Genomic DNA, 20,817 nt, shown 5'->3' with positions numbered 1-20,817 from the left:
AATAGACCCAAATAGGCGTTCTCCAAGACACTTACTAGTTAGAATGTCAGAGGTCAAAGAGAAAGAGAGGATCTTGATAGCAGCAAGAGAAAAACAATCCATCACATACAAGGGAAACCCAATAAGACTATGTGTAGATTTCTCAGCAGAAACCATGGAAACTAGAAGAGAGTGGGATGATATATTTAAATTACTAAAAGAGAAAAACTGCCAACCAAGACTCCTATATCCAGCAAAATTTTCCTTCAAAAATGAGGGAGAAATTAAAACATTCTCAGACAAAAAGTCACTGAGAGAATTGGTGACCAAGAGACCAGCTCTGCAAGAAATACTAAAGGGAGCACTAGAGTCAGATACAAAAAGACAGAAGAGAGAGACATGGAGAAGAGTGTAGAAAGAAGGAAAGTCAGATATGATATATATAATACAAAAGGCAAAATGGTAGAGGAAAATATTATCCAAACAGTAATAACACTAAATGTTAATGGTTTGAATTCCCCAATCAAAAGACATAGACTGGCAGAATGGATTAAAAAACAGGATCCTTCTATATGCTGTCTACAGGAAACACATCTTAGACCCAAAGATAAACATAGGTTGAAAGTGAAAGGTTGGGAAAAGATATTTCATGCAAATAACAACCAGAAAAGAGCAGGAGTGGCTATACTAATATCCAACAAATTAGACTTCAAATGTAAAACAGTTAAAAGAGACAAAGAAGGACACTATATACTATTAAAAGGGACAATTAAGCAAGAAGACATAACAATCATAAATATTATGCACCAAACCAGAATGCCCCAAAATACGTGAGGAATACACTGCAAACACTGAAAAGGGAAATAGACACATATACCATAATAGTTGGAGACTTCAATTCACCACTCTCATCAATGGACAGAACATCTAGACAGAGGATCAATAAAGAAATAGAGAATCTGAATATTACTATAAATGAGCTAGACTTAGACATTTATAGGACATTACATCCCACAACCGCAGGATAGACCTTTTTTTCAAGTGCTCATGGATCATTCTCAAAGATAGACCATATGCTGGGTCACAAAGCAAGTCTTAACAAATTTAAAAAGACTGAAATCATACACAACACTTTCTCGGATCATAAAGGAATGAAGTTGGAAATCAATAATAGGCGGAGTGCCAGAAAATTCACAAATACATGGAGGCTCAACAACACACTCTTAAACAACAAGTGGGTCAAAGAAGAAATTGCAAGAGAAATTAGTAAATACCTCGAGGCGAATGAAAATGAAAACACAACATATCAAAACTTATGGAACGTAGCAAAGGCAGTGCTAAGAGGGAAATTTATTGCCCTAAATGCCTATATCAGAAAAGAAGAAAAGCCAAAAATTCAGGAATTAACTGTCCACTTGGAAGAACTGGAGAAAGAACAGCAAACTAATCCCAAAGCAAGCAAAAGGAAAGAAATAACAAAGATTAGAGCAGAAATAAATGAAATTGAAAACATGAAAACAATAGAGAAAATCAATAAGACCAGAAGTTGGTTCTATGAGAAAATCAATAAATTGATGGGCCCTTAGCAAGATTGACAAAAAGAAGAAGAGAGAGGATGCAAATAAATAAGATCAGAAATGGAAGAGGAGACATAACTACTGACCTCACAGAAATAAAGGAGGTAATAACAGGATACTATGAACAACTTTACGCTAATAAATACAGCAATTTAGATGAAATGGACGGGTTCCTGGAAAGACATGAACAACCAACTTTGACTCAAGAAGAAATAGATGACCTCAACAAACCAATCACAAGTAAAGAAATTGAATCAGTCATTCAAAAGCTTCCTAAAAAGAAAAGTCCAGGACCAGACGGCTTCACATGTGAATTCTATCAAACATTCCAGGAAGAATTAGTACCAACTCTCCTCAAACTCTTCAAAAAAATCTAAGTGGAGGGAAAACGACCTAACTCATTCTATGAAGCCAACATCACCCTCATACCAAAACCAGGCAAAGATATTACAAAAAAAGAAAACTACAGACCAATCTCTCTAATGAATATAGATGCAAAAATCCTCAATAAAATTCTAGCAAATCGTATCCAACAACACATTAAAAGAATTATACATCATGACCAAGTAGGATTCATCCCAGGTATGCAAGGATGGTTCAACATAAGAAAATCAGTTAATGTAATACACCATATCAACAAATCAAAGCAGAAAAATCACATGATCATCTCAATTGATGCAGAGAAGGCATTTGACAAGATTCAACATCCTTTCCTGTTGAAAACACTTCAAAAGATAGGAATACAAGCGAACTTCCTTAAAATGATAGAGGGAATATATGAAAAACCCACAGCTAATATCATCCTCAATGGGGAAAAATTGAAAACTTTCCCCCTAAGATCAGGAACAAGACAAGGATGTCCATTATCACCACTATTATTCAACATTGTGCTGGAGGTTCTAGCCAGATCTATTAGACAAGAAAAAGAAATACAAGGCATCAAAATTGGAAAGGAAGAATTAAAACTATCACTGTTTGCAGACGATATGATACTATACGTCGAAAACCCGGAAAAATCCACAACAAAATTACTAGAGCTAATAAATGAGTACAGCAATGTAGCAGGTTACAAGATCAACATTCAAAAATCTGTAGCATTTCTATACACTAGTAATGAACAAGCTGAGGGGGAAAGCAAGAAACGAATCCCATTTACAATTGCAACTAAAAGAATAAAATACCTAGGAATAAATTTAGCTAAAGAGACAAAAAACCTATATAAAGAAAACTACAAAAAACTGCTAAAAGAAATCACAGAAGACCTAAAGAGATGGAAAGGCATACCGTGTTCATGGATTGGAAGACTAAATATAGTTAAGATGTCAATCCTACCTAAATTGATTTACAGATTCAATGCAATACCAATCAAAATCCCAACAACTTATTTTTCAGAAATAGAATAACCAATAAGCAAATTTATCTGGAAGGGCAGGGTGCCCCGAATTGCTAAAAACATCTTGAGGAATAAAAACGAAACTGGAGGTCTTGCGCTGCCTGACTTTAAGGCATATTATGAAGCCACAGTGGTCAAAACAGTATGGTATTGGCATAAAGATATATATATCGACCAATGGAATCGAATAGAGTGCTTAGATAGAGACCCTCTCACCTATGGACATTTGATCTTTGATAAGGCAGTGAAGCCAACTCACCTGGGACAGAACAGTCTCTTCAATAAATGGTGCCTAGAGAACTGGATATCCATATGCAAAAGAATGAAAGAAGACCCGTATCTCACACCTTATACAAAAGTTAAGTCAAAATGGATCAAAGATCTAAACATTAGGTCTAAGACCATAAAACAGTTAGAGGAAAATGTAGGGAGATATCTTATGAATCTTCAACTGGAGGTGGTTTTATGGACCTTAAATCTAAAGCAAGAGCACTGAAGAAGGAAATAAATAAATGGGACCTCCTCAAAATTAAACACTTTTGTGCATCAAAGAACTTCATCAAGAAAGTAGAAAGACAGCCTACACAATGGGAGACAATATTTGGAAACGACATATCAGATAAAGGTCTAGTATCCAGAATTTATAAAGAGATTGTTCAACTCAACAACAAAAAGACAGCCAACCCAATTACAAAATGGGAAAAAGACTTGAACAGACACCTCTCAGAAGAGGAAATACAAATGGCCAAAAGGCACATGAAGAGATGCTCAATGTCCCTGGCCATTAGAGAAATGCAAATCAAAACCACAATGAGATATCATCTCACACCCACCAGAATGGCCATTATCAACAAAACAGAAAATGACAAGTGCTGGAGAGGATGCGGAGAAAGAGGCACACTTATCCACTGTTGGTGGGAATGTCAAATGGTGCAACCACTGTGGAAGGCAGTTTGGCGGTTCCTCAAAAAGCTGAATATAGAATTGCCATACGACCCAGCAATACCATTGCTGGGTATCTACTCAAAGGACTTAAGGGCAAAGACACAAACGGACATTTGCACACCAATGTTTATAGCAGTGTTATTTACAATTGCAAAAAGATGGAAACAGCCAAAATGTCCATCAACAGAAGAGTGGCTAAACAAACTGTGGTATATACATACGATGGAATATCATGCAGCTTTAAGACAGGATAAACTTATGAAGCATGTAATAACATGGATGGACCTAGAGAACATTATGCTGAGTGAGTCTAGCCAAAAACTAAAGGACAAATACTGTATTGTCCCACTTATGTGAATCGAGATTCGAGAATAAACTTGGAATATGTCATTGGTAACAGAGTCCAGCAGGAGTTAGAAACAGGGTAAGATAATGGGTGATTGGAGCTGAAGGGATACGGACTGTGCAACAGGACTAGATACAAAAACTCAAAAATGGACGGCGCAATAATACCTAATTGTAAAGTAATCATGTTAAAACACTGAATGAAGCTGCATCTGAGCTATAGGGTTTTTTTTTTGTCTGTCTGTTTGTTTGTCTTTTTTTTTGTACTATTATTATTATTTTTATTTTTTTCTCTATATTAACATTCTATATCTTTTTCTGTTGTTTTGCTAGTTCTTCTAAATTGATGCAAATGTACTAAGAAATGATGATCATGCATCTATGTGATGATATTAAGAATTACTGATTGCTTATGTAGAATGGAATGATTTCTAAATGTTGGGTTAATTCCTTTTTTTTCTTTAATTAATAAAAAAAATTTTAAAAAAGAAAACAGATTTAGGTGAAATAACTTGACTGAGGTCACACAACTAATAAATTTTAAACTAGGTTTAATTTCAGTACTTAATATCTTAACCCCTATGCTATACTAACTTTGAAAATGACTTTAAAATACAATGTCCAGAGCCTATATTAAAAGCAATACTTAAAAAAAAAAAAAAGCCATTCCATCTCTCGTGTGTCGCATTCTGGCAGCTTTGGCAGACTAAAACAACTAGCAAGGTGCATTGTCCCAGTGCCCTCTGTGAAATTCCATCATTTTGACTGACATCCAATTCACTCTGGGGTTTTCACTCTCAAATGTTATCATGAATGATTTTTATAACTGTCAACACGTGTGCAACATGTGCAAGACACTATAAGGTGCTTTGCTGGACTCTTTTCTTTAATTCTCACAACAACCTTGTGAAGTAGGTCTTCTCTCCATTTTATAGGAGAGGGAACTGGATTCTGCTGGGCTGATGATTTGCCCACAGTCATGCTAAGTGGCTCAGCCAGAATGCAAACCAAGATTCATTTACCCAAACTCCTTACCCCTCCTATCCATCACTTCGTGTGTGCGGCAGCCACAGGAAGCCACAGGGTTCAGCCCGACCCCAACCATAAGGCCTCCTACCAGCTGGGAAGCTTTGGCAAGTTGCATAGCCTCTCCGTGACTTGTTTTCCCAACATTGCAACTATTACTATCACCTGCTTCAATAAGGTTGTTGTGAAGATTAAATGGATTAATATGGACCTAAAGCACCTACAGTGTGCTGGGCACACAATGAGCACCCAAAGTTGGTCATTACTCTCATCAGCATGACGCTGAGAGTAAAAAGAGTGTATATTGCTTGTAAGTGCAGGCTCCTGGATAGAGAATGCCTGGGTTCAACTCCTGACTCTCTACAGTTTACTAGCTGTGTTTCCTCCAGCGAGTCAAATGGCAGCTTTCCTGTACCTGAGTTTCCCTCACCTGTAGACTGGGGATAACCATAGTTTGTGCCTTGTTTATTATTTAATAACGCAAGTAAAGCAGTTAGAACAAAGCACATAGTAAGAGCTTCTTGTGTGTTAACTAAGTATACACCACTCCAGCCTTTCGCACACCCGAGGAAGGATTTGCTTGAGACATTCTATGTTCTGCTCCATGGCAGTGGCAGAGGTCCCCGGCTAGCGGTGGTGGAGGAGCCTGGCTCTGCTCGGGTCCAGCCCGGGACCTCCGAGCTTCAATCCACGAAAGACGCATGATAAGAACCGCTCCCGCGCACCGGGGTTGAGGACAGCGAACCGGGAAGCGTCCCAGGCCGCTCGTTCCGAACAAGGCGAGACTCCCTGCTCACAGGTGAATGCCCCGGAGAGCAAACCTGAGCAGCCAGGAAGGTCAAGTTCGTCGGGCTCGGGAGGCGGCGGGGCGGGCCGTTGCTGCGGGGTGACCGCCGGGCGGCGCCACGTCCCTTCCGGCCCAGTGGCCGCCAGTGCCGCGGACGAGCCTGCGCGCTCCCGGCTCTGCGTCTCCGGCGGTCCGGGTGGCCGCCGCGCGCCCCGTCTCCGGCCCCAGCCGCGGAGCGCAAGGATGCAGTGCCTCGGCGCTGAGTACGTGGTAAGGGGCCGCAGCCTCGGCTCTCCAAGGAAGGGACCCCGGGGGAAGGGTCGGCTCTCGCGCGCACGCACCTGCCCCGCCGGGACGCCTCCTCCTCCCCTAACCCTCGTGGAATAAAGTTTCCGCCCCGGGCCTCGTCGTGCCCTGGGGGACACCCGGCGGGGAGGACCCCGGGCCCCACCGAGGTGCTGGGGCGGAGGCGAAGGAGACGCCCGCTGCGTGGCACAGGCTTGGGGCTGCCTTCAGGTGTACCTCCAGGTGAGGACGTGGCGACGCGGGATTTTAATATCCGCCCCGCCCAGAGCAGGTGTTTCAAAGGCTCCAAGAGACTTGCCGGCGGCCATGTTAAAAAATAATAAAAATAATAATAATAATTAAGGGATTGGATACTTTCTGCAGTCTCGAAGTGAGTTCTAGTTCGGTTTCCAGGTTGGAACCCACTTCTGAGTCCTCGCCCTTCTTTCTCTTCCTTTCTCTGAAAGGTTTCTGCAGAGAAGACCCCCAGGCAAAGAGAATGGCGACCCCAGGTTTATAGGAAATGCACAGATACAACATGGCTATTCCTGTTCTTTCTCTTTTGGACTGGTTTGGTAAGTGTAGGTGTTTGGCAGGGAAGAGGCTGGTGTATGTGTGTCTGCGTCTGTCTCTGTTTGCACATGTGTCTGCTCAAATAACCGAGCCCCAAATCTAAATCGCATTTCTGGTGCCTCCCTCGGGGAAGCTGTTAGTGGTAGCAGGTTAAAGTTTGTGTTGTAATGACAGACTTCTGTCATTATCCCGGAATGCACAGCAGTTGGCCTGGGAATTCTGGTATCTGGACCGTCTAGGCTTTCTGAATTAAAGAGGCAGTCTTATTTCTGCAGCCCACATTCTAATGGAAGACTTCAATAAGAACTCAGGAATCACTGTTTGCAATGGCTTATCTAGTAAGGAAAGTGTGTCTTCTATTATTTTCTGGTCTCACTTAGTGAAAGTTCTTTTTACCCCCAAAATGAAAAATTCCTTAAGTTTTTGCTGTGCCTTTACAAAGGAAAAGCCAGAGCCAGCCTAGAAATGAATTACTCTTACTTTAGCTGAGCCTAAGAGGCATGCTCTTGGTTTGTTGTATTTAGCACCTAATAGGTAAATGAAGCCTTAATATAAACCCCTTTAGTGAATTAGGTAATGGTTTTTCCCTCTAGTTTCCAGGTATGTATGGCAGCTGGTAGACCTTATCAGGCTGTACCATTTTTAGTCCTGGGAGACTCTCTTAGAACCTGGAATCTTGACACTTTTAAATGCTTATTTTAAGTTGTAGGAAACAGCAGGAAAAGCCTCGTTCCGCTTTTTCAGGGGCCACACTAATGGAGTCATACCTACCAGTTTGGGACAAACTATTTGCTGCATGGTAAATGATTAATTTGTAAAACCTGATAATTGTTACCCGAGAGTAATTACCTTTCTTGAAAGAATTAAATTTGAATAGACCTGGAGATATGGTGTTTGCTTCTCTTTCCAAGTAAAAAAAAAGGCATTTGTTCACTTGTTGACTTTACAGTTGATTACACAGAGACAGACTTTGTTGCAGAAACAATGCAAGGTTGATGACTTTAAAGGCATAGTAGAATGTTCTGTGTTGCTTAGACCGTGACTTTTGGAACTCTCCTCTAGTTGCCGAGAGAAACGGTGCACCTGTACCTCCTGCTTAACTTCCCCACAGATGGTTTGGGTTTTTATCTGGGTCTTCTCTTTTATAAAAGCAGGGAGCAACGGTCCTGCCTGGCATGTGGCAGCTGTGGCCTTGGGTTACTGATGCTGTGATGGTCTTCCCTCACTTCTCTGAAGTTCACACCTAGTACCACACTACAAATTCTTAGCCCAGTTGCTTCTTGGGGAAAGTTGTAGATGGCCCAGCACAGCCTAGAGAATTATGAGCCAACTGAGAGGTAGCGGAAAGCTGCAGACTTCATTAAAATTACATTTCATTTAAAATTACTTTTCGTTGACAAAATGAATCTGGGGATTCCAATGTCCCAGTGTTCTCCTTACTGTGTCAAGTTGGATGAATGAGAGACGGACCTTCTTTGGCTGACTGGTACCTCCTGCAACATTTTATAACCACAGACATTTAAAACAAAGCAAGGAACATTTTTTCTGCCCATACTGTTGTGCTTCCAGGTCTTGTGGGGTCCTGACCAGTGAAGAGGTGTGTGTAAAATCTGAACTGCCAGGCTGGAGGGGACTATTATTGGTGGTGCTGCCCTGAGTTAGGATTGGAGAAAGGAGGTTTGGGGCATGGGGCCTATATTAGTTGGAAAGCTGCCAGAATGCCATATACCAGAAGTGGGATGGCATTTAAAAAGGGAATTTAATAAGTTACAAATTTACAGTTCTAAAGAAGTAAAAGCATCCAAATAAAGGCACCAACAGGAGGTTACCTTCACTCAAGAAAGGCTGATGGGTCAGGAACACCTCTGTCAGCTGGGAAGTCACGTGGCTGGCATCTGCTGGTCCCTTGCTTCTGGGCTCTGTTGCTTTCAGCCTTTGTTCCTGGGAAGGTTCCTCACTTTACTTCTCCAGGGCTGGCTGTCATCTCTTGGCTTCCCTTGGCTCTCTCCAGGTTCTGGCTTGTTTACCATCTCACGGTGACGTCTGCTGGGCCCCAAGCATCGCCAAACATCCATGCCTCTGTTTTCTGAAGTTTCTGTTCTGCAAGTGTCTACATCTGTTCTCTGTGTTTTCTCTGAAACTTCTATTGTTTCTGACTTTCTTCAAAATATTTCCTTTTTTAAAGGATCCCAGTAAACTCATCAAGACCCACCTGGAATGGGTAGAGTCACATCTTCATCAGATTAAAGGGTTATAACCACAGTTGGGCATGTCACATCTCTGTGGGGATAATCTAATCAAAGATTTCTGCCCTACAGTATTGAATTAGAATTGAAAGAAATGACTGCTCCCACAAAATTGAAACAGGATTAAAACATGGCTTTTCTGGGGTACATAATACTTTCAAACTGGCACAGGACCAAAATTATGAACAGGGTGACCTCTTGCAAGTAGAAAGAGCTCCGGCCTTTATTTATATATGTAACAAGCATGTAGAATAGCATGTCTTAAAGTCCTGACCACCTCTGCCTCTACTTACCTCTCCAGTGTTTCTCCCACCTTGCCCTTTCCTACTCAGCTTTCTAGACTCCATTTCTCCGACCTCCTCAGGCCCAGTTGATGGTGACTTCCTTGGTGCCTCCACCATACCTGGTACACATGGTACTACATGAATCCCTGCCATAATACTACTACTTAAGACCATCAAAACTTTGTTCTAATTTCAAACACACAACTGCAACCCCATATGATGCACAATAATGTAGGTGTATCAGGTATGCACGGTACTACATGGGTGAATATACTGTGGCCTGCCACAGTATGTTAATGGGATGATTGTTTGAGCTTAAATTTCAGATATTCTGCATTCATTAATGAAATTGAATAGAACTGACTATAGATGATGGCAAGACTCCTTTTCGGCTACGACAGCTTTGGCAATGTATGTGGCAAGCAGAACTCCCCGGTGGAGGGGGCACTGCTTTCAGGGCAGGACATGACCCTAAAAAAGTAATGACCCCTTTTCTTCCTGCTCAGTCCACATCCAATGTTGGGATCTTACCACATTCCAACTAGCCACTTGGAAGAGCATGCCAAGGCTGGGTCAGCTTACCCTGACAACCCCGTGGACACACACAGCGTCACACCCAGTCCACAGCGTTTAAATGAAAGATGAATGACCATGTCCACTAGCACAGGCGAACTTATCCTGGAATCTGACCACCTAGAATGAGGAGGAGCTGGAGGAGTGGGGAGGGACTTCCCTTGGAGAGGAGAAGGAGCTGAAAGCCTCCTTCCCAATGGAGGTCTGCAGTTTATAAGTCCTTCTTTTCTTCTTGGCTGAGTTCCTCGAAGACTTGGGTTTTGTTCACTTTTGTGTCTCCAGTAACAGAGTGTCTTGCACACCCTGGGCACTTGAAAAATGTTGATTATTTTGCTTTCTATATTAGTAATGGATGCAGAGTATCTGAAACATATTTGACCTTGGGAAAATACTCCTTTACAGCATATGATATTGATACTATATGTTATTGAATGGTGTGCTGTGTCTTCTCTCCTGCAATGATCGTGCCAGTCAGTGGCAAGTATTAAATGATATCCTATGTATTTTATGTGGGGAAATATACAATACTACCAGTTATAGGAAGATACATATTCAGTCTTGAGGGGGCCTGCCACAGTATATTAATGGGATAATTGTTTGAGCTTAAATTTCAGATATTCTGCATTCATTAACGAAATTGAATAAAATTGACTATAGATGATGGCAAGATAGTGTTGTCTAAAATGTATGTTTTGGCTAGTGCATTTCCTAATATAACTTTATGTGGACAGCTTAATTGAACCCCATAGTGCTTGGAATCTTGCATAGGGCATGAGATTTTGTAGGTTTGTCCAGAGTGATGCCCAGATAAATCCCAGAGCAATTTTAACAGTGAATAGGGAAGTATTTGCAGAGTCCCCTAGGGGGAGTGATGAGAGAGGGGGAAAATTCAACTTCCCCAAGTGAAGAATTCTTGATATTCTCACAGGCAGTGGGGACAGCCAAAGCAATAAACCAAGCATCCAGTCTTGGAGTTTATTCATATGAAACTTAATCCTGCAAAGGATAGGCTAAGCCTACTTAAAATTAGGCCTAAGAGTCACCCCCAAGAGAACCTCTTCTGTTGCTCAGATGTGGCCTCTCTCTCTTGGCCAATACGGCAAGCAAACTCACTGCCCTCCCCCTCTACGTGGAACATGACTCCCAGGGGTATGGACCTTCCTGACAATGTGAGACAGAAATCCTAGAATGAGCTGGAACTCAGCATCAAGGGATTGAGAAAATCTTCTTGACCAAAAGGGGGAAGAGCGAAATGAGACAAAATAAAGTGTCAATGACTGAGAGATTCCAAACAGAGTTGAGAGGTTATCCTGGAGGTTATTTGTAATGCATGAAATAGATATCACTTGTTTAGTGAAGGTGTAATGGAGAGGCTGGAGGGAACTGCCTGAAAATGTGGAGCTGTGCTCCGGTGGCCATGTTTCTTGAAGATAATTGGATGATGATATGGCTGTCGCAGTATGACTGTGTGGTTGTGAGAACCTTGTGTCTGATGCGCCTTTTGTCTACCTTATCGACGGACAAGTAAAACGTATGGATTAAAAATAAATAATAGGAGGAACAAATGTTAAAATAAACTTAGTAGATTGAAATGCTGGTGTTCGGTGAAGGGGAGGGGTAAGGGGTATGGTATGTATGAATTTTTTTCTGTTTTCTTTTTATTGTTTTTTCTGAATTGATGGAGATGTTCTAAGAAGTGATCATGATGATGAATATACAACTATGTGATGATAGTGTGATTTATTGAATATATAACAACAGAATGATCATATGATAAAAATGTTTGTGTTTGTATGTGGTTATGTATCATGAATTAAAAATGAATTTAAAAAAGATAGTATTGTCTAGAAGAGGTCCTGATATTCTAAATTTTGTATATTTTTCCCTGTCAACTTTTTTTAGTTGTTTATTTATTTTTATTTATTTTTATTTTTTTAATTTTTTAATTAATTAACGGAAAAAAAAAGAAATTAACCCAACATTTAGAAATCATACCATTCTACATATGCACTCAGTAATTTTTAACATCATCACATAGATGCATGATCATCGTTTCTTAGTACATTTGCATCGGTTTAGAAGAACTAGCAACACAACAGAAAAAGATATAGAATGTTAATATAGAGAAAAAAAATAAAAGTAATAATAATAGTAAAAAAAAAAAAAGACAAACAAACAACCAGACAGACAAAAACAAAACAAAACCTATAGCTCAGATGCAGCTTCATTCAGTGTTTTAACATGATTACTTTACAATTAGGTATTATTGTGCTGTCCATTTTTGAGTTGTTGTATCTAGTCCTGTTGCACAGTCTGTATCCCTTCAGCTCCAATCACCTATTATCTTACCCTGTTTCTAACTCCTGCTGGACTCTGTTACCAATGACATATTCCAAGTTTATTCTCGAATGTCCGTTCACATCAGTGGGACCGTACAGTATTTGTCCTTCAGTTTTTGGCTAGACTCACTCAGCATAATGTTCTCTAGGTCCATCCATGTTATTACATGTTTCATAAGTTTATCCTGTCTTAAAGCTGCATAATATTCCATCGTATGTATATACCACAGTTTGTTTAGCCACTCTTCTGTTGATGGACATTTTAGCTGTTTCCATCTCTTTGCAATTGTAAATAATGCTGCTATAAACATTGGTGTGCAAATGTCTGTTTGTGTCTTTGCCCTTAAGTCCTTTGAGTAGATACCTAGCAATGGTATTGCTGGGTCGTTCGTATGGCAATTCTATATTCAGCATTTGGGGAACCGCCAAACTGCCTTCCACAGTGGTTGCATCATTTGACATTCCCACCAACAGTGGATAAGTGTGCCTCTTTCTCCGCATCCTCTCCAGCACTTGTCATTTTCTGTTTTGTTGATAATGGCCATTCTGGTGGGTGTGAGATGATATCTCATTGTGGTTTTGATTTGCATTTCTCTAATGGCCAGGGACATTGAGCATCTCTTCATGTGCCTCTTGGCCATCCGTATTTCCTCTTCTGGTAGGTGTCTGTTCAAGTCTTTTTCCCATTTTGTAATTGGGTTGGCTGTCTTTTTGTTGTTGAGTTGGACAATATCTTTATAAACTCTGGATACTAGACCTTTATCTGATATGTCATTTCCAAATATTGTCTCCCATTGTGTAGGCTGTCTTTCTACTTTCTTGATGAAGTTCTTCGATGCACAAAAGTGTTTAATTTTGAGGAGCTCCCATTTATTTATTTCCTTCTTCAGTGCTCTTGCTTTAGGTTTAAGGTCCATAAAACCGCCTCCAATTGTAAGTTTTATAAGATATCTTCCTACATTTTCCTCTAACTGTTTTATGGTCTTAGACCTAATGTTTAGATCTTTGATCCATTTTGAGTTAACTTTTGTATAGGGTGTGAGATACGGGTCTTCTTTCATTCTTTTGCATATGGATATCCAGTTCTCTAGGCACCATTTATTGAAGAGACTGTTCTGTCCCAGGTGAGTTGGCTTGACTGCCTTATCAAAGATCAAATGTCCATAGATGAGAGGGTCTATATCTGAGCACTCTATTCGATTCCATTGGTCGATATATCTATCTTTATGCCAATACCATGCTCTTTTGACCACTGTGGCTTCATAATATGCCTTAAAGTCAGGCAGCGCGAGACCTCCAGCTTCGTTTTTTTTCCTCAAGATGTTTTTAGCAATTCGGGGCACCCTGCCCTTCCAGATAAATTTGCTTATTGGTTTTTCTATTTCTGAAAAATAAGTTGTTGGGATTTTGATTGGTATTGCATTGAATCTGTAAATCAATTTAGGTAGGATTGACATCTTAACTGTATTTAGTCTTCCAATCCATGAACACGGTATGCCTTTCCATCTAGTTAGGTCTTCTGTGATTTCTTTTAACAGTTTTTTGTAGTTTTCTTTATATAGGTTTTTTGTCTCTTTAGTTAAATTTATTCCTAGGTATTTTATTCTTTTAGTTGCAATTGTAAATGGGATTCGTTTCTTGATTTCCCCCTCAGCTTGTTCATTACTAGTGTATAGAAAAGCTACAGATTTATGAATGTTGATCTTGTAACCTGCTACTTTGCTGTACTCATTTATTAGCTCTAGTAGTTTTGTTGTGGATTTTTCCGGGTTTTCGACATATAGTATCATATCGTCTGCAAACAGTGATAGTTTTACTTCTTCCTTTCCAATTTTGATGCCTAGTATTTCTTTTTCTTGTCTAATTGCTCTGGCTAGAATCTCCAACACAATGTTGAATAATAGTGGTGATAATGGACATCCTTGTCTTGTTCCTGATCGTAGGGGGAAGGTTTTCAATTTTTCCCCATTGAGGATGATATTAGCTGTGGGTTTTTCATATATTCCCTCTATCATTTTAAGGAAGTTCCCTTGTATTCCTATCTTTTGAAGTGTTTTCAGCAGGAAAGGATGTTGAATCTTTTCAAATGCCTTCTCTGCATCAATTGAGATGATCATGTGATTTTTCTGCTTTGATTTCTTGATATGTTGTATTACATTAATTGATTTTCTTATGTTGAACCATCCTTGCATACCTGGGATGAATCCTACTTGGTCATGATGTATAATTCTTTTTTTTTTTTTTTTTATTAACGGAAAGAAAAAAAAAAAGAAATTAACACAACATTTAGAAATCATACCATTCTACATATGCACTCAGTAATTCTTAACATCATCACATAGATGCATGATCATCATTTCTTAGTACATTTGCATCGGTTTAGAGGAACTAGCAACACAACAGAAAAAGATATAAAATGTTAATATAGAGAAAAGAAATAAAAGTAGTAATAATAGTAAAAAAACAACAACAACAAAAACAAACAAACAAAAAAACCCCTATAGCTCAGATGCAGCTTCATTCAGTGTTTCAACATGATTACTTTACAATTAGGTATTATTGTGCTGTCCATTTTTGAGTTTTTGTATCTAGTCCTCTTGCACAGTCTGTATCCCTTCAGCTTCAGTTACCTATTGTCTTACCCTGTTTCTAACTCCTGCTGGACTCTGTTACCAATGACATATTCCAAGTTTATTCTCGAATGTCCGTTCACATCAGTGGGACCATACAGTATTTGTCCTTTAGTTTTTGGCTGGACTCACTCAGCATAATATTCTCTAGGTCCATCCATGTTATTACATGGTTCATAAGTTTATCCTGTCTTAAAGCTGCATAATATTCCATCGTATGTATATACCACAGTTTGTTTAGCCACTCTTCTGTTGATGGACATTTTGGCTGTTTCCATCTCTTTGCAATTGTAAAAAACGCTGCTATAAACATTGGTGTGCAAATGTCCGTTTGTGTCTTTGCCCTTAAGTCCTTTGAGTAGATACCCAGCAATGGTATTGCTGGGTCGTATGGCAATTCTATATTCAGCATTTGGGGAACCGCCAAACTGCCTTCCACAGTGGTTGCATCATTTGACATTCCCACCAACAGTGGATAAGTGTGACTCTTTCTCCGCATCCTCTCCAGCACTTGTCATTTTCTGTTTTGTTGATAATGGCCATTCTGGTGGGTGTGAGATGATATCTCATTGTGGTTTCGATTTGCATTTCTCTAATGGCCAGGGACATTGAGCATCTCTTCATGTGCCTCTTGGCCATCCGTATTTCCTCTTCTGGTAGGTGTCTGTTCAAGTCTTTTTCCCATTTTGTAATTGGGTTGGCTGTCTTTTTGTTGTTGAGTTGGACAATATCTTTATAAATTCTGGATACTAGACCTTTATCTGATATGTCATTTCCAAATATTGTCTCCCATTGTGTAGGCTGTCTTTCTACTTTCTTGATGAAGTTCTTCGATGCACAAAAGTGTTTAATTTTGAGGAGCTCCCATTTATTTATTTCCTTCTTCAGTGCTCTTGCTTTAGGTTTAAGGTCCATAAAACCGCCTCCAGTTGTAAGTTTCATAAGATATCTCCCTACATTTTCCTCTAACTGTTTTATGGTCTTAGACCTAATGTTTAGATCTTTGATCCATTTTGACTTAACTTTTGTATAGGGTGTGAGATACGGGTCTTCTTTCATTCTTTTGCATATGGATATCCAGTTCTCTAGGCACCATTTATTGAAGAGACTGTTCTGTCCCAGGTGAGTTGGCTTGACTGCCTTATCAAAGATCAAATGTCCATAGATGAGAGGGTCTATATCTGAGCACTCTATTCGATTCCATTGGTCAATATATCTATCTTTATGCCAATACCATGCTGTTTTGACCACGGTGGCTTCATAATATGCCTTAAAGTCAGGCAGCGCGAGACCTCCAGCTTCGTTTTATTTCCTCAAGATGTTTTTAGCAATTCGGGGCACCCTGCCCTTCCAGATAAATTTGCTTATTGGTTTTTCTAATTCTGAAAAATAAGTTGTTGGGATTTTGATTGGTATTGCGTTGAATCTGTAGATCAGTTTAGGTAGGATTGACATCTTAACTATATTTAGTCTTCCAATCCATGAACACGGTATGCCCTTCCATCTATTTAGGTCTTCTGTGATTTCTTTTAACAGTTTTTTGTAGTTTTCTTTATATAGGTTTTTTGTCTCTTTGGTTAAATTTATTCCTAGGTATTTTATTCTTTTAGTTGCGATTGTAAATGGGATTCGTTTCTTGATTTCCCCTTCAGCTTGTTCATTACTAGTGTATAGAAAAGCTACAGATTTTTGAATGTTGATCTTATAGCCTGCTACGTTGCTGTACTCGTTTATTAGCTCTAGTAATTTTGTTGTGGATTTTTCTGGGTTTTCTACATATAGTATCATATCGTTTGCAAACAGTGATAGTTTTACTTCTTCCTTTCCAATTTTGATGCCTAGTATTTCTTTTTCTGTCTAATTGCTTTGGCTAGAACTTCCAACACAATGTTGAATAATAGTGGTGATAGTGGACATCCTTGTCTTGTTCCTGATCGTAGGGGGAAAGTTTTCAATTTTCCCCATTGAGGATGATATTAGCTGTGGGTTTTTCATATATTCCCTCTATCATTTTAAGGAAGTTCTCTTGTATTCCTATCTTTTGAAGTGTTTTCAACAGGAAAGGATGTTGAATCTTGTCAAATGCCTTCTCTGCATCAATTGAGATGATCATGTGATTTTTCTGCTTTGATTTGTTGATGTGGTGTATTACATTAATTGATTTTCTTATGTTGAACCATCCTTGCATACCTGGGATGAATCCTACTTGGTCATGATGTATAATTCTTTTAATGTGTTGCTGGATTCGATTTGCTAGACTTTTGTTCAGGATTTTTGCATCTGTATTCATTAGAGAGATTGGTCTGTAGTTTTCTTTTTTTGTAATATCTTTGCCTGGTTTTGGTATGAGGGTGATGTTGGCTTCATGTAATGAATTAGGTAGTTTTCCCTCCACTTCGATTATTTTGAAGAGTTTGAGAAGAGTTCGTACTAATTCTTTCTGGAATGTTTGATAGAATTCACATGTGAAGCCGTCTAGACCTGGACTTTTCTTTTTAGGGAGCTTTTGAATGACTAATTCAATCTCTTTACTTGTGATTGGTTTGTTGAGGTCATCTATTTCTTCTTGAGTCAAAGTTGGTTGTTCATGTCTTTCCAGGAACCCGTCCATTTCATCTAAATTGTTGTATTTATTAGCATAAAGTTGTTCATAGTATCCTGTTATTACCTCCTTTATTTCTGTGAGGTCAGTAGTTATGTCTCCTCTTCCATTTCTGATCTTATTTATTTGCATCCTCTCTCTTCGGCTTTTTGTCGGTCTTGCTAAGGGCCCATCAATCTTATTGATTTTCTCATAGAACCAACTTCTTGTCTTATTGATTTTCTCTATTGTTTTCATGTTTTCAGTTTCATTCATTTCTACTCTAATCTTTGTTATTTCTTTCCTTTTGCTTGCTTTGGGATTAGTTTGCTGTTCTTTCTCCAGTTCTTCCAAGTGGACAGTTAGTTCCTGCATTTTTGCCTTTTCTTCTTTTCTGAGAAAGGCATTTAGGGTAATAAATTTCCCTCTTAGCACTGCCTTTGCTGCGTCCCATAAGTTTTGATATGTTGTGTTTTCATTTTCATTCGCCTCGAGGTATTTACTAATTTCTCTTGCAATTTCTTCTTTGACCCACTCGTTGTTTAAGAGTGTGTTGTTGAGCCTCCATGTATTTGTGAATTTTCTGGCACTCCGCCTATTATTGATTTCCAACTTCATTCCTTTATGATCCAAGAAAGTGTTGTGTATGATTTCAATCTTTTTAAATTTGTTAAGACTTGCTTTGTGACCCAGCATATGGTCTGTCTTTGAGAATGATCCATGAGCACTTGAGAAAAAGGTGTATCCTGCTGTTGTGGGATGTAATGTCCTATAAATGTCTGTTAAGTCTAGCTCATTTATAGTAATATTCAGATTCTCTATTTCTTTATTGATCCTCTGTCTAGATGTTCTGTCCATTGATGAGAGTGGTGAATTGAAGTCTCCAACTATTATGGTATTTGTGTCTATTTCCCTTTTCAGTGTTTGCAGCGTATTCCTCATGTTATTTTGGGGCATTCTGGTTCGGTGCATAAATATTTATGATTGTTATGTCTTGTTTAATTGTTCCTTTTATTAGTATATAGTGTCCTTCTTTGTCTCTTTTAACTGTTTTACATTTGAAGTCTAATTTGTTGGATATTAGTATAGCCACTCCTGCTCTTTTCTGGTTGCTATTTGCATGAAATATCTTTTCCCAACCTTTCACTTTCAACCTATGTTTATCTTTGGGTCTAAGATGTGTTTCCTGTAGACAGCATATAGAAGGATCCTGTTTTTTTAATCCATTCTGCCAGTCTATGTCTTTTGATTGGGGAATTCAGACCATTAACATTTAGAGTTATTACTGTTTGGATAATATTTTCCTCTACCCTTTGCCTTTTGTATTATATATATCATATCTGATTTTCCTTCTTTCTACACTTTTCTCCATACCTCTCTCTTCTGTCTTCATATCTGACTCTAGTGCTCCCTTTAGTATTTCTTGCAGAGCTGGTCTCTTGGTCACAAATTCTCTCAGTGACTTTTTGTCTGAGAATGTTTTAATTTCTCCCTCATTTTTGAAGGATAATTTTGCTGGATATAGGAGTCTTGGTTGGCATTTTTTCTCTTTTAGTAATTTAAATATATCATCCCACTGTCTTCTAGCTTCCATGGTTTCTGCTGAGAAATCTACACATAGTCTTATTGGGTTTCCCTTGTATGTGATGGATTGTTTTTCTCTTGCTGCTTTCAAGATCCTCTCTTTCTCTCTGACCTCTGACATTCTAACTAGTAAGTGTCTTGGAGAACGCCTATTTGGGTCTAATCTCTTTGGGGTGTGCTGCACTTTTTGGATCTGTAATTTTAGGTCTTTCATAAGAGTTGGGAAATTTTCAGTGATAATTTCTTCCATTAGTTTTTCTCCTCCTTTTCCCTTCTCTTCTTCTTTTGGGACACCCACAACACGTATATTTGTGCGGTTCGTATTTTCCTTGAGTTCCCTGATACCCTGTTCAGATTTTTCCATTCTTTTCCCGATAGTTTCTGTTTGTTTCTGGAATTCAGATGTTCCATTCTCCAAATCACTAATTCTATCTTCTGTCTCTTTAAATCTATCATTGTAGGTATCCATTGTTTTTTCTATCTTTTCTACTTTGTCCTTCACTTCCATAAGCTCTGTGATTTGTTTTTTCAGTTTTTCTATTTCTTCTTTTTGTTCAGCCTATGTCTTCTTCATGTCCTCCCTCAATTTATCGATTTCGTTTTTGAAGAGGTTTTCCATTTCTGTTCGTATATTCAGCATTAGTTGTCTCAGCTCCTGTATCTCATTTGAACTTTTGGTTTGTTCCTTTGACTGGGCCATATTTTCAATTTTCTGAGCGTGATCCGTTATCTTCTGCTGGCATCTGGGCATTTAGTCAGATTTCCCTGGGTGTTGGACCCAACAGGTTGAAAGATTTTTCTGTGAAATCTCTGGGCTCTGTTTTTCTTATCCTGCCCAGTAGATGGCACTCGTGGCACACGTTTGTCTCGGTTCCCACCAGTAAAAGGTGCTGTGGGTCCTTTAACTTTGGAAAATTCTCGCTGTGGGGGAGTTTCGCCAGCCGAAGCGGCTTGGAAGAGTGCCAGCCGGCCCGGGGGTCCGAATGCGGGGATGTTCGCCAGCCGCCGCTGCCCGGGAGAGCGCCCGTCCAAATTTCCTAGTCGGCCCGGGGCGCCAAGCGTGGCGGGAGGGCGCCAGTCGCCGCGGCCCGGGAGAGTTCACCATTCCCAGCCGGACCGGGGAGTCACGTGTTTGGAAGGGACCCCCCCGGTCACCGTTCTCCGCTACCTGGGGATTTCCGATCAGTTCTCTCAGTTGGTCCGGGGTCCTCATGTGGTGGGGGCGCCAGCCGCCGTGGCTTGAGGGACCACCTGCCCAATTCTGCCAGCTGGCCCGGGAAGGAGGAGGGAAGGGACTGCGGCCGCTTGCCGCCCCGCCCAGGGAAGCCCGCGCCCCTCAGCGATCTCACCAGAGCAGGTTCTCCCAGCCAGTCAGCCATTCCAGGATGGGGTACGCTGTCTTCTTGATCTCTGTCGTGCCTCCGGGAGCTGTTCTGTATTGTTTCTACTCCCCTAGTAGCTGTTCGGGTCCGGCACGGGACGCGGTCCGCTCGCTCCCGGAGCCCAAGTTGCCTCACCGGCAGTGGCGGGGACGGTGGTGGGCCGCTGCGGGACAAGAGTGCCGAAGCCGCAAGGGGTGGTTAAGAGCGCCGGCCTCCGTGCACCCGCGGCCTCCGCACTGGCCCAGCGCTCATCGCTGCCCAGAGAGACAAAAGGAAACCGGGCGGATG

The 20,817-nt window shown here is 40.2% G+C and overlaps 1 protein-coding gene across 7 annotated transcripts in view; it reads left to right on the top strand.

Moving 5' to 3' along the window:
* Positions 1-6,199: 6,199 nt before the first annotated feature.
* The window catches only part of SLC44A3 (solute carrier family 44 member 3), a 119,311-nt gene continuing 104,693 nt past the window's right edge, over positions 6,200-20,817 (top strand). For 5 of the 7 annotated variants that reach the window (XM_077120191.1, XM_077120189.1, XM_077120188.1 and 2 more), the window contains exons 1-2: positions 6,200-6,322; positions 6,805-6,912. In XM_077120191.1, coding sequence (XP_076976306.1) covers positions 6,296-6,322; positions 6,805-6,912 — 135 coding nt within the window. In that variant the 5' untranslated portion in view covers positions 6,200-6,295. The remainder of the gene's footprint in view (positions 6,323-6,804; positions 6,913-20,817) is intronic. The other 2 variants (XM_077120193.1, XM_077120190.1) reach the window with 1 other exon arrangement.

This window comes from Tamandua tetradactyla, chromosome 11, assembly GCF_023851605.1.
Source record: "Tamandua tetradactyla isolate mTamTet1 chromosome 11, mTamTet1.pri, whole genome shotgun sequence".
Taxonomy (NCBI): domain Eukaryota; kingdom Metazoa; phylum Chordata; class Mammalia; order Pilosa; family Myrmecophagidae; genus Tamandua; species Tamandua tetradactyla.
This window is presented reverse-complemented; position numbering and strand designations above follow the sequence as displayed.